The sequence below is a fragment of the Pelobates fuscus genome, chromosome 12 (genome assembly GCF_036172605.1).
Source record: "Pelobates fuscus isolate aPelFus1 chromosome 12, aPelFus1.pri, whole genome shotgun sequence".
NCBI lineage: Eukaryota > Metazoa > Chordata > Amphibia > Anura > Pelobatidae > Pelobates > Pelobates fuscus.
This window is the reverse complement of record NC_086328.1, coordinates 14223823-14241830: the sequence shown is the minus strand read 5'-3', so window position 1 is coordinate 14241830 and position 18008 is coordinate 14223823. Positions and strand designations below refer to the sequence as shown.

The 18008-nt window shown below is 43.5% G+C and overlaps 1 protein-coding gene across 1 annotated transcript in view; it reads right to left on the bottom strand.

Moving 5' to 3' along the window:
- Positions 1 to 304: 304 nt before the first annotated feature.
- The window catches only part of LOC134578930 (fatty acyl-CoA hydrolase precursor, medium chain-like), a 29857-nt gene continuing 12153 nt past the window's right edge, over positions 305 to 18008 (bottom strand). The window contains exons 7-13 of the mRNA XM_063438025.1: positions 16940 to 17035; positions 15948 to 16088; positions 15637 to 15714; positions 14042 to 14189; positions 9992 to 10141; positions 9317 to 9389; positions 305 to 989 (exon numbers count right to left, since the gene is read on the bottom strand). Coding sequence (XP_063294095.1) covers positions 812 to 989; positions 9317 to 9389; positions 9992 to 10141; positions 14042 to 14189; positions 15637 to 15714; positions 15948 to 16088; positions 16940 to 17035 — 864 coding nt within the window. The 3' untranslated portion in view covers positions 305 to 811. The remainder of the gene's footprint in view (positions 990 to 9316; positions 9390 to 9991; positions 10142 to 14041; positions 14190 to 15636; positions 15715 to 15947; positions 16089 to 16939; positions 17036 to 18008) is intronic.

Sequence of the window (18008 nt, the reverse complement as noted above, 5' to 3'; positions counted from 1 at the left end):
TGGGTTTCTAGTGTTGAGGGAATTTATAACATGGAATTGATGACTACTGCCCTTAATTGAACCTCTGATACATGTGTACTTACCTGGATGCCCTGGTTGGACTATATGTCTTGCTTGGCTGCAGTGACCTAGAGGACAGTGACACTAGGAATTTGAGACGTACTCGCCAACCCTCCAACACTTTTTCCTCCCTCTGTCTTTTCCGCATATGGGGCACACGTTGCGGTAATTAGAGCCCACATCATGGGCTATTTACTCGCTGGCCCTCTGTTACTCTCAGATTCTTTAATAACTCATACACACGTTGTGTTATGCTCCTTTATTTCTGGTTCATGCTCATGTATCCCTTCTATTGTATAAGTTGAACGATTTACAAATTTGGGTTTCATATCGTGATCTGTGCAGTGTTGATGCCAACTTTGAGTAGTACTGTACCGTTATCATCTCTTAAAATGTACAAATAAAGATGGTCAAAACTTTAATTGGCACTTTTATAAATTACCTAACATAACTTAAACCAGTTTTAGTGATTCAAGGTGACATCAAACCATTAGTTGAGAGCTTGCCTGGTTTCTGATGAATAGTCATCTTACAGCGGCTTGAAAGAGAATGTATATTGCAGAAATGAGATAGAATTGCCCATTATTTTGTCAGTGCTCCTGGCTGGAGCAGAATTGACTGATTGCTAAATGACAGATCCTTGAGGACTGATCCAGAGGTGGAGACAAACACAAGCTAGACAGACCTTGAGCAACTTAGCAGTGATTGTCTTAACCATTTTTGGTTGATAGCTATGATGATCTATACAAATCTACAGTTCTCTTCTTTCCTCTGACATCTTTTGAATGGTCTCTGGAAGAGTTTTGGTCCAGAAAACAAACTTGTTTGCTTTATACTTTTCTGAGGGTTTCTGTTCCAAGTCAAGTTGCATGTAAGCTTCATTTTCTTGATATCTTGGCCATTTTACGAGACCTGGTCCGTTGGGATCTCTGTGGATCAGAAGACAAAAACTGGTTGATCAAAGACTGTGTGTAAACTGAGAGTATGTCAGGATTACAGTATGATCCAGCATGTAGAATTGTATAACATAGAGGACTGATAGGTAACGTATACCAGACCTTACAATGGCGGACTAACGTACCAAAGAATAGTCAGGAATAGCCGAGGTCAAGGGACACAGAAAGAGACACAACGATAAGGAAAAGCCAGGGGTCAGGGATGCCAGAAAACAGGGAAGTCAAAAACAATGCCAAAGTCAAATAACCAGAATCAATAACGCGCTCTCGGACAACCACAAGGGAATCCACCACAGGGCACTGAGCAGGATGAGAACTGGGCCTAAATACCCCGCCTGTGGATCTGATAGGCTGTAACCGGCCTTTGACCCCAAAGTCAGTTACCAGGTTTCCATTTGCATAATTGCTGCTCAGCACAAACCTTACTGTGGATTTGATTGCTGCTCGGCACAACTTTTCCTGTCTGAACAGTAAATTCCATTAATCACATTTTTATAAGCGGATGAATATGTGACACCTGTGTCTGGTACTGTGTATTTTGTATTTATTAGTATTTTGTTCCTCTCCTGGTTTGTAGCCTTCTCTTAGTCTGTTCTTGTTGTTTTATAGTTCTACCTTTACGTTAGCCAAACACTCTAAGGTCCGGTAAAGTGCCTCTTCCCATCCCTCTGTCTTTGTTAGGTCGCTGCCTCTCACCTTGCTGAGGATCCTTCAGCCAACCCATGACATAGAGGTTATGTATACAAACTGTTGTGCTTCGATTTAGCAATCTAATGATTTTCTTGTATATTTCACTATTTCCCCCCAAAATATTCCTCAATGTGCCTTTTGGCTCACTTTATTTTCTGATTACATTTCATTTCTTTTTTTTTTTTTTTTAAAGAAATAAAAGTATCCCAGCTAATGTATATAAAAAAAAAAAAGTGCAAGAGTTCAGACGTTTTTTCCTGGCAAATATTTGACTACATCAGAGGATTTTCAATACTTGATTTAATTAGCCCCTATAGCTAACAAATATGTTTGTGAGGTTTGAAAAGCAATTCAATGTAGAAATCCAAACAGCTCTATTTACTTCTGTGTTGGCACCGATCGTCTCCATCTTGGCTCTCTGTCAATCATTATTAAAATCTCTGCACCTGGCAGACAGAAGAGACCGAGGTGGAGAAACAAACAATACGCCCTGTCCTGAAAAATGGCTCAAAATCTGAAAGTGGGACAATCACCATGGAAACCAATCAATGCGCATTAAGCTTGCATTAATGATGATTCTGACTTTAAAACAATTTTTTAGAACCGACACTTTGGTAAATCTCCACCAATGGTCTGGTTTCTGCTTCTCCAATCCAACGTATGCTCTTGCTGTGCCAAAAATCCACTGGAATGTGATGTAAGTTACTAAATCTTTAATATACATTTAACAGAAAATAGAGCACTGTATGAATAAAATATACAGGTGATTCTCGGGTTTGATGGGAATGTATTGACATTGGGATTGTATTAATATTAAGTGTGCAACCAAAACGTTCTACTAATGTTATGAATATTGTTGATCGACTAGCAGGCGCTGTTATAAAACTGATCTATGTTTATTTTGAACAGGAACGCTTCTGACTAACCAGGGTATACACACCACGATATCCTGCCCTACTATGATGACTAAATTATTAGACGAAACCCGCACTGGGACGCATCACCCTCTGGGGGAGACTCACAACGCTCAACAGACACCTGACTCTGGGTACAGTAAGCACCTCCACCACACATTCTATGGCACCACACTCCTGGGGCCTCTCCCCGTTCCTCCCCGACCACCCCCGCCCCTAGGGGGGGGGGCGGGGGGGGAGGGGGCGATGCCACAGGGTCCAACACATGGCATACACAATACTAGGACCTCGAAACATCAGGACATTGCACCGACAAAAATATAGGACCAGAAAGCGACTCTGGCTACCCGCCACCACAGACCACCACACTACCTACTCTCACCCCTACCCTATAAGGAGCGGTCAGGCGCACCACCCCACCACCTGCTGGCAACGTATAAGACCAGTAGTTCGGCCCCTAGGGCCCTTTTCAATAGAACCTCACACCCCCTACATCTCACCCTCCCCAACCCACACCCCTCCCTAGAACCCACCACTGAGGCACGGGATCACAGCCCGCAACCAGGCACATTCGCCACCTCGCCCATAACCCGCATAAACTCTACATACCACGTCAAGAAGCAGAACCAGCATAGAATCTAGGCCGCTACGATGCCCCTATCAATAAAATGCGTTTCTATCAACGTTAACGGCCTCAACACACCCATTAAAAGGCACGGCCTACTTCGATGGGCACACAGGCAACACATAGACGTACTGCTCCTACAAGAAACGCACTTCACGTCCACGAGATCGTTCCCCCTTACAAACCGTTACTACAAACAAAGCTACATGGCCCACTCCCCAAATACTAAAACTAAAGGGGTGGCAATTCTACTCAAAACCACATGCCCCCTGACGGACGTCGGGTGTGTCATGGATCCACAAGGACGATATGTTACAATAGAAGGAAAAATAGGCGCTACCCCCTATGCCATAAGCTCAGTCTATGCCCCATCTGTTCCTAACAGCACGTTCTGGCAACATTATGCATCGCACCTACAGGCGTATGCAGGCAAACGCTTAATAATAGGAGGAGACTGCAACGCCACACATATCCCGGCCATAGATAGATCAACTCGCGAGACGAACGCTCCGCAACCGTCCAGAAACGACACATATTTCGCACAATTCTTAGCCACACAATCATTAGTCGACATATGGAGGGCACAACATCCGACCACCCGTGATTACACCTTCTACTCACACCCGCACTCCTCATACTCACGTATAGACCACTTTCTCGTATCCCCGAACCTGACAACGCAGATAAGTCACTCGTCCATAGGCACTATCTCACAGTCGGATCATGCCGACATAACTATCACCATCCGCATACCAGACTTAAAACGACCTTGGTCGTGGAGGCTGAACCCACTACTCCTACACGACACCCAAATCAGGCTCTCAATCGCCAAAGCCATAAAAGACTACTTTGACACCAACACTACCTCGGTTGCTTCCCCAATAACACTGTGGGCTGCACACAAACCAGTGATCAGAGGAACCCTCATTAGCTTAGCCTCTGCCCACAAAAAAAGAAAAACGCAGCAAATAACGGAGACGCTTACCGAGCTACGAAAACTAGAAATGAGCCACAAACATAACCCACAACCACAAACGCTACGAGACCTAATTGCCACAAGAGACCTCCTCAAAAGACTCACACACACAGACACGACCAAAGCCATGATGTGGCTTAAGCAGAAATACTATGAAACGGGCAATAAAGCAGACACTATGTTAGCCCGGCGACTTAAGAAACGCATAGAATCCAAAAAAATATCATCAATACGCACAAAAACGGGCACAATTAGCAACTTGCCTGATCAGATAGGAGACACGTTCCAACAATATTTCAAATCACTATATAACCACTCCCCACACCTCAACAAAGAGAACGCAACATATCAGGAACAACTGGACAAATACCTACAAGGCGCATCATTACCCGCCCTATCCCAGGCCGCCAAACAAACCATAGCAGCTGAGGCAACGGTAGAGGAGGTTGCGACAGCCCTCGGGGCCTGTAAACCCAACAAATGCCCAGGCCCAGACGGATATACTGCCCTTTACTATAAAGAATTCAGCCCCTTACTCCTCAAACATCTATGTGCAGTGTTTAACGCTACCCTGAAAGGAGATCACCTCCCACCTGACATGACGACAGCGAACATATGCCTACTCCCCAAACCCAATAAAGACCTTACAGAACCGGACCATTACAGACCGATCTCCCTACTCAATGTAGACCTCAAAATTATGAGCAAAATGATGGCTAATAGACTCAACCCGTACCTAGAAAAACTAATACACCCAGATCAGGTGGGTTTTGTCCCCAACAGGCAGGCACTGGATAACACGCGCAGGAACATTGACCTCATCTGGCTGACCCAACACCGCAAAATCCCCACCACAGTAATATCATTAGATGCCGAAAAGGCATTTGACCGCCTGCTATGGCCCTTCCTGTACCGCACATTAGAACACATGAACTTCCCGAGCTCATTTCTCGCATTCTTGCGGGCGACGTACCACTCCCCGCAAGGAGCCTTACTACTCCCCAACATCTCCCCACCTAGATTTCCGATCCTAAACGGAACGAGACAAGGCTGCCCACTCTCACCCCTCCTGTTCGCCATATCCCTAGAGCCCCTTCTTCAGGCAATCCGCACCAACCCTAACATCGAAGGTGTCAACATCAGAGGAGACTCATACACAGTATCCGCTTACGCAGACGATATACTCCTCACGCTCACCAATCCAGATCACTCCATAGATCCCACACTAGCCACCATACACGAATACGCATTAGTAGCAGGGTACAAACTGAACATCGCAAAATCGGAAATACTACCGATACAACTGTCGGACTCGCAACTATCCAACCTAAAAAACAAATATCCATTCCGAATATGCCCCTCTAACATAACATACTTGGGAATTCAACTCCCAGCTGACCTAAATACATTATATGAGAAAAACTACACACCGCTCCTACGTAAAGCACACACCGACCTCCAAAAATGGGAACCTCTGGGAATATCATGGCTAGGCCGGATCACATCAATAAAAATGAACCTTCTCCCCAGATTGTTGTATCTCTTCCAGGCACTACCCATACCTCTCCGCACAACAGATTTCAAAGCTTTACAAACTGCGGTTGACAAGTTCATTTGGAACGGGCGTAAGCCCCGGGTCCGCAGAGCCACGCTATATGTCCCAAAAAAACAAGGAGGCTTGGGGTTACCAAATTTCATACACTATCACGCAGCCGCACAACTGACCCAAATCCAACACTGGCATGCACCTCCGCAAACCAAACGGTGGGTAGACATAGAACACACAATTTTCGGAAGAGATCACCCGTCTCTCTACATGTGGGTCCCTAAACCATATAGACCACTGCCCCCCCCAACCGCCCCCTCCATCACTCACTCCCTGGACCTATGGGACAAACTACAGACCAAATACGACCTATCCTCTTTCCTCTCCCCAATGACCCCGATCTGGAGGAACAGACTGTTCCCACCAGGACTAACCCCGAAGCACTTCGCTAGCTTCGACCAAAGAGACATGGACAGGCTTAAGCACTTATACATAAACAATAAGGTGATACAATTCTCGGAAATCAAAGAAGCGGACACACTGACGACATTCGATCACTTTAGATTCATTCAACTACGCAGCTTTGCCACAAACCCGATAATTCAACAAGCAGGCACAGCAACGCCCTCCCGATTCGAAAAAGAATGCACACACTGCCCGACCAGACGGGGACAAATTTCAGACCTGTACACATCCATAGCAACTCACCCCACTCAAATCACGCTCCCGTACATAGCAGCCTGGGAGAAAGACCTAGGACCCCCGGGAGACAACACTGACTGGGCTGACATCTGGGACGCTACAGCATCGATCTCTATCTGTGTAACTCACACAGAACAAGCATATAAGATGCTATTCCGCTGGTACCTTACGCCCAAACGCTTAGCAATTATACACAAAACACCCGACACTTGTTGGAAAATGTGCGGCGAACAAGGAACGTTCCTCCACTGCTGGTGGACTTGCCCCAAAATCAAACCCCTGTGGACGCAGGTCACTACTCTACTGACAAAAATCTTGCACAAACCGTACCCACTAGACCCATGGGCGCTGCTGCTCTCCAGGCCCTTGGAAGACCTAACCAGAGCAGAAAACAAACTTAGTGCCCGTATCGCCCTTGCAACAAGGAGAGCAATAGCGGAACTATGGTCGACCACTCGAATCCCTTCACCAACGATCATCACCAAAAAAATATTAGATCACATACAAATGGACAAACTTACGTCCTTGATCCATGACACACCTCGACGCTTCCACAAAATCTGGGACCCATGGATCGAGGGAGACACCACACTACCATGGTAGCGCTAACATACGCAACAACAGACCAGCCACTCCTGGAATATGGGCCCACCAATACACACGATTAAAATGACCCGCTAACTGTAAGGTCCCCATAGAACATATCCACCGCCTAACCCCACCGGGAATATCGGGCTGGGATCCCGTGCCGTACCTCACCCTACCTAACCACCCAAAGCACCCCCCACCGGGGAGAACTCTCCAAAGACTTACTCCCCACCCAGGACACCATTACCTCACCCCGATACCAGGCTCAGATACTTAGAATCCCCACTATATCATGACACACAAACCCGAACACACGCAAACCCAAACTACAAAAGACGCTTGTGACTCAGGTCTAGAACTGACCCCATGAAACAAAAAACAGACTTTCTACACCATAACTCACAACGACCAAATGCATCTTTTCTGGGAACCGCAGAGGGAGACGCGGGAGGAGGGAGGGAGATAATAGAATGACTACTACCGGAACGCAACAAGGACTCCCTAGAAACCACAGAGACGCATCAAGCCATACGGGCGTGCAATAGATAACGCTGATATACACCAAGACAACCAAGGCCCACCCACTATCGATATTGCACCCCCTCCCCGCCACACTAACACTCTCGCTTTCAACACCCCGTTGAGAGACCAAACCCTTCCCAATGATGCATAACGACAACACATATGACGGACAAGCGGGTGACTATACGGGAAAACTTTCCAGAATGCTTGGGGGTGAAATATATACCACCAACCCTCCCCGAAATTCCCCGCATGTTACCACACCCCCACTTATTTGGGATAATTACAGCAAAATCGAATAGGGCAACCGTACCCCCTCCCCTTCCTAGTTCTGTACCCTCCCCTAACCCTTAGAACCAAAGCAGCAACAAATGTTACATATGTAGTACAAACGTACTAACAAACATCTAATAACGTAACCAATGAAAGACCTTATCTTATAAGTATCTCATGTATGTCTGTCATTCACATGGTAATTAAGCTTTTTGATCTTTGTAATAATAATAATCTTACTCCCTTGTTTCCTTCTGTACCCCCACCCCAATGACAATGAACACGTTATAAAATATGACAAAATTAAAGAATTTAAAAAAAAAAAAAAACTAAAAATAAACAAACAAGGGTACCCGTACCCCCTCCCCTTTCTATTTTGTACCCCTCCCTAACCCTTAGAATCAGCACAGCAACAAATGTCGCATGGATAGCACAAAAGTACCAACATACGTATGATATTGCAACCAATGAAAGACCTCACCTTGCATGTATATTATGTACGATTGTCATCACAATGGTAAATAAGCTGTTTGACCTCTGTAACAATAATTTTATTCCCTTGTTCTTTTCTGTACCCCCACCCCATTGACATTGAAAACATTATAAAATATGACAAAAATAAAGAATTTTAAAAAAAATATACAGGTGATTCTCGATGTTTTAGTCAGTGATGTCATAGAGAAATGTGACAGTTTATCTTTAAAGAGATACTTTAACCTTGATGAGATGGGTACCTATTCTATGTAACATGCCCTACTGAGCACTATAAAGTAGGCTCCCTACCCACCCTCTGTTTGCCATACACCTTTAAAAAATAAAGTGTTTACTTACCTGGAATCCAGGGCAGGGCGAATATCCCCGCGCTGATTTCCACGCAATCCGTCTGATGTCATATGGTCCTTGCATGGCCCAGTCACAGGCTTTTCACAGAGAGGCCTGTGATTGGACCAATTCACAGGCTCAGAGAACATGCACACTATCTGAGCCAACAAGGAGAGGGGAGGGGACGGGGAAAAGGCAAGGTAATTTTTATTTACAAACATTTTTAAAAGCCATACAAGACGTTGAGGGAGCGCCCACAGGGAGGAAGGGAAAATATATCTTCCCCTTACAGGCACTCTGCCTGCAAGGACGAAGATTGGCACTTCTGTCACCAGCACAGTGTGCGCTGACTACTGACGCAAAATATGCACAGAACTGACATTGGCAGCCTGCAACTAGCCCCCAGCACACAAATAACAATAACTCTGCATGTGTACTGTTTCAAGCTGAAATACTGCATATACATACTGCTACCACCATGACCACTTCAAATCACTGAAGTATTGACGGTGATTAGAGTAACCCTTTAAGTAACAATACTTATTTTTAACCCTTTTGTTTTCTTGTTAGTGTCATCCTTCTAACTCTAATGTGGAAAAAAAGGGTTTTTTGAAATATATATAAGGAAACATCATGTCTCACCCATTTCGAGCAAAGTTGGCCCAATATTTCATCATTGTTTTGCTCAGATTCATTTCCTCCTCTGTTGTACCATCTTGTAGGGAAAAAAAGGAAAATGCTAGCCATGCAAACACACAGAAGCTTAAAAAACATAAAAGGTAGAATATCAGAAACAAACCAATGCCTTTTCTTGTTTAGTAATCACTTTAACCTGTTTTGTTGTTATTATTTTGTTTTTATATCCTCAAGTACTATGGAATATGTGAACGGTAATACTAATACTAAATTAAACAGACTGTGCAATACAGGAAGTTTGAATATTAGATCTCTCTTTACAGGAAGTGTTTAGGAAGGCTATGTAAGTCACATGCAGTGAGGTGTGACGAAGGTTGTATAAACAAAGTGATTTAACTCTTAAATGGCAGATAATTGAGCAGTGAGACTGCAGGGGCATAATCTATACACCACAATTGCTTCACTAAGCAAAAGCTGGTTTGGTGCCTATAGTGTCCCTTTAAAAAAATGAAAAAAGGAGTATCTTGGAGCCGAACCAATGCCTTTACATGTTTATTAATCACATTAGCCTGTTTTGTTATTTTTCATTGTTTTTTTTTATATCCTCATAGTAAAGCACTATGGAATATGTTACTCTTTATAAATAACAATAATGAATGTCACAAAATAATTGTGATTTACCTTTGGCGGAGGCATCAGAATGAAGGAATGGGGCTCCCATAACATAGTAAAGTTCGTCCCCATGATCTGATTTAACATAGTCTGGCCTTGTATTCTTTGCAACAGCTAATGGATGCTGGAATTCATAGAAATAAACCGGAAATCCAGACTCTACAAATGAAGAAATAAAAATTAAAAAATGAGGGAAAAAAGCAAGGAGCATGTGAGATATGAATACAAATCTGTCATATAAGGTATATATTTCCTATAATACAGATCGAGGGATCGCTGCTCTAAAATTAATGACATCAAATTTCTTTACCCTCCAAATATTATGAAGAAAACATTGCACACTTCTAGTTTGCCTCTTGTTTACTTGTACCTATATGGGTGAATTTAATAAAGTATTCTGACAAGTGCCGGTTAAATCCTTGTGATTATTTTAATCGTTTTTATTAAAGTGTCCTAAAAGTGACAGTTTTCTTCATAGTAAGTTTTGCCAGTTCTCACAGAAGTGAAACGATAAACTTTCCTTTTGTAAAAAGTGATAGAAAGATTGATAAATCCATTGCATCAAGGAAAATATCAAGTCATGTATTCAAAAATTATGATGAGAGGGGGCGGGAAAATAAGCGACTAAACTACAACTAAAGGCTACCTGGTGTAGGGGCACGACGAGAGGAATACACAGATACCTGTCAAGCGACATTCCATGAGACGTGCACCCGATACCACGAAACGGCCTCCAAGCATGGCAAATGCGGGAGAGATGACCGCTTTCCTGCCACCAAAAGCAGCTGTAAACATGGCCAGAAGCCCTCGTTCCCCCCCCCTATAGCCCGGCGGGTGTTATCCCGGGCCACCCTCACAAGAGCCCGCGGACAAGCCGACCACACACGGAACGACCGCAAGGTCTAGGCGGCACACCTAAGGCCCAAAACATGGCGGACGCTCAGCTTACCACCATCTCCTGCACCGCTGCCAGCGAAACCGAGCTCAGACTCAACAAAATTTTTGAAGCATTCTGGGCCAAGCTGGAGGCACTTCAGAGACCCCCGGAACTGGCAACAACACCCGACGGCACACCAAGGAGTCGGGCACAGGAGGCCAGGGAAAGGGGCATGGAAGCTCTCCCGGACTACCCTACCAAGGCGTCCAGGAAACGGAAAGAGGCTGATTTACAGGCTGCGGCTCGGAGATGCACTAGGGGCAAAAGTGGTACGGGAACGACGACCCGAAAGAAAGCAAAGCAAGCGTGCAAACAGCAAAGCCCACACCGCCTACAAACAATGGCGAGACTCACAGCACAATATGGCCGACCGGTAAAGCCGGAAAAAGCAGCAACCCCAGAGCACTTGCAGCGGACCCACAGCGGCTCACAACCACTGCCAAATGTCCGACCTACGACCGGGACTATGACCTACCAAAAGAACGAACCACACCACCCGTCAGAAGACACAGCTGCCTGCAATTTTGGATCACCGAAAGCTAGACACAGAGCACCATACCGGGACGTTATTGTTGCCCCGAAAGGCATCGGCTGACGGCAGCACTACTTAAGACCCTGAGGACTCTCTTTGTTGTTTAGCCTGATAAATCTAGTCATTTGCATTTCTACTACATTTCATATGGCATAGAATGAGACCTCAGTAATTGAACAAGCTCTAACCTGTTCACCGCGCTGCCTCCACTGGTTTGTAGGCTTTATAGGCACTATTAAAATTGAAGCCCCTACCATAGGCTATAAATGTAATTTCTTGGCTCATCTACTACGTTTAGTCCAAGTTACCAAGCATGCCAGTGGTTTAAAGGCAAAGTTTATGTTCCCTGTTTCTGTCCCCAATAATAACAAAATATTTCTAATGTTTTAGCGAGCTATGAATGTGAGGGTATAGCCGATCACATACCTAAATATTTTGTGACTCAGCTTCGTAGAACGTGACCTCATCACCTAACTTAAACCTAAACTGTGTTATATTTTCAAGCGCAGCTTGCTATGTCACAGCTAGAAATTTAGACATAAGCATCCCCGCCCAAGCTATATACCTTATCTGAGTTACATATGTTATACTACAGCTAAACAGTCAGGAAATACCAGAGTGTGACTAATCATATCAAACTGCATATTACTTATAAAATTGTGCATGCATCAACATACCCCATTTTGTTTCAAATGTTTATGAAAAAGCGTGAGGATTGCCTTTGGGGTACCCCATGCGTATTGTTATCTCATTTGCACAGCAAAAATAAAGAATTTAATTAAAAAAATTATGATGAGAGCAAAAAATGAAGCAATAGATGAAAAAAAAGACAGGTTTAATAAATTGTGCCAACGGTTTGCAGAAAATGGTACATAAAACTGCCTGTGTCACTTTGATAAATCTCCCGCATTTAGCATTACGCAAGGACTGTGATACAACTACCGTATATATTGCCCATACGACCTGAGTTAAGATTTAATGTTTCCTTTAGTTTTCTCCTTTAAAGGGACACTCCAGGCACCCAGACCACCTCTGCCACTTGGAGTGGTCTGGGTGCCAACTCCCACTACCCTTAACCCTGCAAGTGTAATTATTGCAAAACTGCAATAATTACCTTGCAGGGTTAACTCCACCTCTAGACAGCCACTAGAGGGCACTTCCTGGATTATAGCACATCATGGTGTGTGAGGACCTTCCGCGTCGCTCAATTGCCCATAGGAAAGCATTGAAGACGTAATGAAGAGGAGGAGCGGCGGCGGAGGAAGAAGCAGCGACGTGGGACATGTCGCTGCCTCTGGTAAGTCACTTCAGCAGCTGGGGATTGGAAGGTGGGAGGGAGAGGGGACCTGCAGTGCCAGGAAAACGGATTGTTTTCCTGGCACTGGAGAGTCTTTTTAAGTGGCATGCATCACTTTGAAACTGTCTAATTCAAAAGGTTTATCATTAAATGAGACAGTTGCCTCACTCTGCTTGCTGAAAAAAAACAGTTAATTTGATTATTCTCCGAGACCTGCTCTTTCTGTGCCATACTTATCACACCTACTCCAGGAGAGGACTTTAATCTAACAAACTAGTGTCCTATCCCTAGGAATGCGGGAAATGGGCGTTAGACATCCCTGTTTAATAAACACATGTGCAGTTGGAGGATCTCTTCACCTTTCAACATCCTGACAGGGGAGAAGAGTGGGAGAAAAGTAATGGCACACTAAGACATCTATCTTAATAGTGCAGACACGTATTGTAGCCTCAGATAGGCTTAGTTCCCAATGGAATAAACAGCTGCCAATGTTATCTCTGGAAAGTCTAACAAGACAAAATGCGTCGAGCGGAACACATCTCCAAGGAGAGAACTTCAGCACAAACCAGATCATAAGGACTTGTTTCCAGTTTACAGGACTTTCAACATCTTTTCTTGCATTGGAACTACCGGTGTCCAGAGGTACCATTGGCAGCTGTTTATTTCATTGGGGACTAAGCCTATCTGAGGCTTGATTTTTTTCTAAATGTACATTTGGACAAATTTCGTGAAATTCGGACATTTGGATGCTTACGAATGTCCAAAGTCCAAATTGGCGAATTGCCAAAGTGCCAAACCGAACCAAACTGCAGAAGTTCCAAAGTGCTTTAGATTTCTGAAAAGTGGCAAAACAAGTGGTTACGGTAAAGGTTTGGGCTAGGGGCTAGGTAAAGGGGTTAGGGGCAAAACAAATGACTAGGGCTTAGGGTCCGAATTACCGATGTTCCGAATTGCCGAAGTTCCGAATTGCTGAACCAGACCGAATGTCATTGGTCCGAATTGCCGAAGCAGACAAATTTTTTTACTTACCCGAATTTCCTAACCGAATCAAACCAAATGTTTTGCCCATGCACATCCCTATCTGAGTCTGCAATAAGTGTCTGCACAATTAAGATACTTGTCTTATTGTGCTATTACTTTTCTTTACATGCAATTTACCATCTATTGAACGGTAACTATAACACCACAAGTGTGACTGCGGTGCCCTATTGTGTACCTCGTGTGGATGCATTAACTTGATTTTATGTTATCTAATTTTGCCATGTATCCAGGAGAAAGCTTTGTGTTACCAACCTCTGTGATATTTTGCTGTCTTGATAGCTGGTATAACAATCATTATATCACCAATCAAATCGAGGAATCGGTCTCGGATTACAGAAGTATCACTTGTGTCCACAAAATATTCCTCCATTACCAAAGGGATGGCTTTTTCAGTCAATTCCTGTGATATTTAAGATTACATTTTTGTTCATAATGTGTCTTCATAAAATTGTTACATTGACCGTTCATGAAATGTATCAGTCAGTGATTTAACAATAAAACTCTCCCCAGTATATTCCTATGTGACTAAGGGGGTGGATTTTTCTGTCAAAGAATACAAGGTTCATAATTAAAATGATTCTCATAGTGTGTCTTTCTTCTGTAATGAAAACCATGAAATATAACATTTATTTGTTTTCTCTTTTTCTTTTGGCTGTAACTTAACATGAATTCCTTCTTCTGCTTCCTGACCTTGTGATTCCTGTAGACGTAAGCTGGAAGACTTGTCCCCAAGCCCAGACTCTGCCTGTTGTAATACATGTTTGTCACCACTTGGTGGTGTTGTGTCTGGAATTACCTGAATCCATAATGGAAAGCAATTCTCCAACTCCTATTACTGGAAGTAGACGCAGCAGAGGATGTGAAATGACAGTTAATGCGCATGAGCTTTACAAAGCACATACACTTTCATTTATTTTAGTAGGAAATAACATTACACACTTTAATGTTACACTTCACTGCCCAAATACACAAAAAAAAAACATTTTTACAAAATGTAAATTACTATTAAGTAGATATACCCCCATGAAATCATGCATTGTGGATTTGCTATTTTGGGATATATCTAAAGATAGCTTACAAAAGCTGCAGATCTCTTATCTGCAGCCTTTGAACCCCTTCCCCCCTCCTCCTCCCCCCCCCCCACCCCACTATTTACCCAGACACAAACTAACAGTCTGTGCCTGGGTCATGACCAATCAGAAACTTCTCATTGATTTCGAACTGCGCATAGCGATCCAGGGAGGATGCAGGGTCCAGCCAGGGATGTAGAGGTGAAATGAGCTCTCTGGACGCGCACTCTCTCGGGCTCACTCTAACTTGGGGGTGAAGGCAAACACGCTCAAAGACAGACAGCAAAGACAATGGAATCAGGAAAATAACCTCAGTCAGAGAGCCAGGGAGCTGTTTTAACAATTACAATATTTTTATGAATATAGGACGCAGCTTTTTTAAATTTGTGATACAAAAACTGCTTGCATCCGATTTGCCAAATGCAGCCCATTTTCTTTATATATTTGAATATATAATATTTATACTATTATTTATAAAGCACTAACAAATTCCGCAGCGCTGTACAGTAGGTGGACTAACAGACAAATATTTGCAACAAGACAAGTTGGACGCACAGGAACAGAAGGTGGAAGCATCAAAGACCTCATTTTAATGAAGTTGTTATGGTGCCAGGAGTGTTCTTAAAAATATACTTTAAGTCAGTCGTGCTATAATTAAAAATACCCAAGGAGACCTTTGGGAAAAATACATTTTAGATTTTTATTAACCCATCGGGTATTTGTTACACATAACAGAGGTCACCGTCAATGTGCATATAGATAGGATATGGGACTTACCAAAAAGTAAAAGGATTCCAGTAGTGACCGGACTGTTTCTTTATCCATTCCATCTTGAAAACCGCTTATGTTGATCATCTGGTCACAGAAGAACAATAATAATTGAAGATTCTGTTACTGCATCTGAATCTTGCAAGTATTTCTGACCTGTTTAAAACCTTATAGCTGAAGAAAGTTTAGTCTTATATTAATGTTGTGTGCCTGGAACGGTTTTCTTACTTCGAGACGTTTGTTACAAAACACAATCTGATTCTATGTGGCTTTTAATAAAAAAAAATTTTATTTTAGTACAGGACAAATCGATTTCTTACCTGAAATATTAGCCAGCCAAACTCTTGGTTATTGGTGCCAATCATGAAGGGAACATTATTGCTTTTCTTATTCGCCATAATCTCTTCTGGAGGTTTGGGTAGAAACACCCCATCTACACATCCAGGTACATCTAAAAGTCCCTGTACACAAGGCAAATGTAATTTGTAACAGGTTTTAATGTTAAATTCAGCTGAACACAGCAACATTGTATTCTCTATCCTCAGAACAATAATTTGTATTTACTGCTGTTTTCGTTATATTGACTGCATTCCAGTAAGCAGAGAGGGTAGAAAGGAGAGGTGTATGCCCACTACAGAGCTTCTATGCAGGCTGCAAAAGCAACCTGCAAAAGCAACCTGCAATGCTCAGCATTGTACAGGCATCTTGTTTAAACCAGGTACCTGTATGTACTGTATTGTGGATTTCTTCCCAAATACTGACTTTTTAACACCCTACAGGCTTTTATGGTAAGCTGCATATCCAAAAATTAGTCCCAGTGACTTCAGCACAGAGAGATGCACTGAAGGAGTGCTGGAGTAGGCACGACACATAACCTTTTTTTGCATTGAGGAGGATATCTAGCCTAACTTCATTTTCTAACAGAACTTGCACGCAGCTTTCCCAGGATTAGGGTACATTTAAATTTCTGTGCTCTAACATTTAACGTGAGTTTATGTTTCCTTTCAGCAATTTATTTATCAGCTCAGGACTGGCAAATATTAATTATGTGTACATTGGGCACCTGTCATCAGCACATATAGCATGCTGGTATCAGACAAACAATGCCCCCTCCTCCCTATCACACAACAGCAGGGCCCCTTCCTTCCTATCACCCAACGGCGGTTCCGAGCAAGACTTATTACTTCTAAAAACAGTGTTTAATTAAATCATTGATTTTGGTCAGACTAGCCCTTTAAGAGTTTTAATTCTAACTGACGTTTTGTATTGCGGGATCACCTTAAACAATAATTGGGGTAATTACATAACATACCATGGAATCCGAAATCAAAAGGATTTCTTTTTCAGTTTTTGTTTTCAAGCATTCCGCCAACGTATCAGGATCACAGCCGGATTTATTGGCAACATACTGAAAAACACAAAGATAGCACTCAACAAAAAGTCTAGTCCTACAAATGAATTGTCCTATTCATGGTTCAGACACAAACTACTGTCACATGGGAATCACATTGCCGCAGTCAGGAGACCGTCTCTAAAAAAACAAGCTGGAACATTGCATTATATAAAAGCATATTCAGGTCAAATCATTTTTCTTTGAAAAAAAATTAATTTAGATTTTTTTCAGATTGCCTAAAATAACCTTGTGTTATGTTACTGCATATATTAATCCAGCGCTTCTAACAGTAATAATAGCCATAGCCTCTTTGTGAAAAATAGATAGGGGGTTGTGGTTAATTGTCCAAATCCAGTGTGAGCTGCAATATTACGCAATATTACCTCCAGTGTGAGCTGCCGTGTTCCCTCCAGTGTGAGTTGCCGTGTTCCCTCCAGTGTGAGATGATGTGGTCCCTCTAATGTGGTCTGCCATGTTTTCCCCAGTGTGAGCTGCCATTTTCCTTCCAGTGTGAGCTGCTGTGTTTCTGCTTGTGTGAGCTGCCGTGTTCCCTCCAGTATGAGTTGCCATGTTCCCCCCAGTATGAGCTGCTGAGTTCCCCACGTGTGAGCTGCTGAGTTCCCCCCGTGTGAGCTGCTGAGTTCCTTCCAGTATGAGCTGCTGTGTTCCCCCCAGTATGAGCTGCGGTGCTCCCCCCAGTGTGATCTGCTGTGTTCCCTCCAGTATGAGCTGCTGTGTTCCCCCCAGTATGAGCTGCTGAGTTCCCCCAGTATGAGCTGCTGTGTTCCCCCCAGTTTGAGCTGCGGTGCTCCCCCCAGTGTGATCTGCTGCGTTCCCTCCAGTATGAGCTGCTGTGTTCCCCCCAGTATGAGCTGCTGAGTTCCCCCAGTGTGAGCTGCTGTGTTCCTGCCTGTGTGATCTGCTGCGTTCCCTCCAGTATGAGTTGCCATGTTCCCCCCAGTATGAGCTGCGGTGCTCCCCCCAGTGT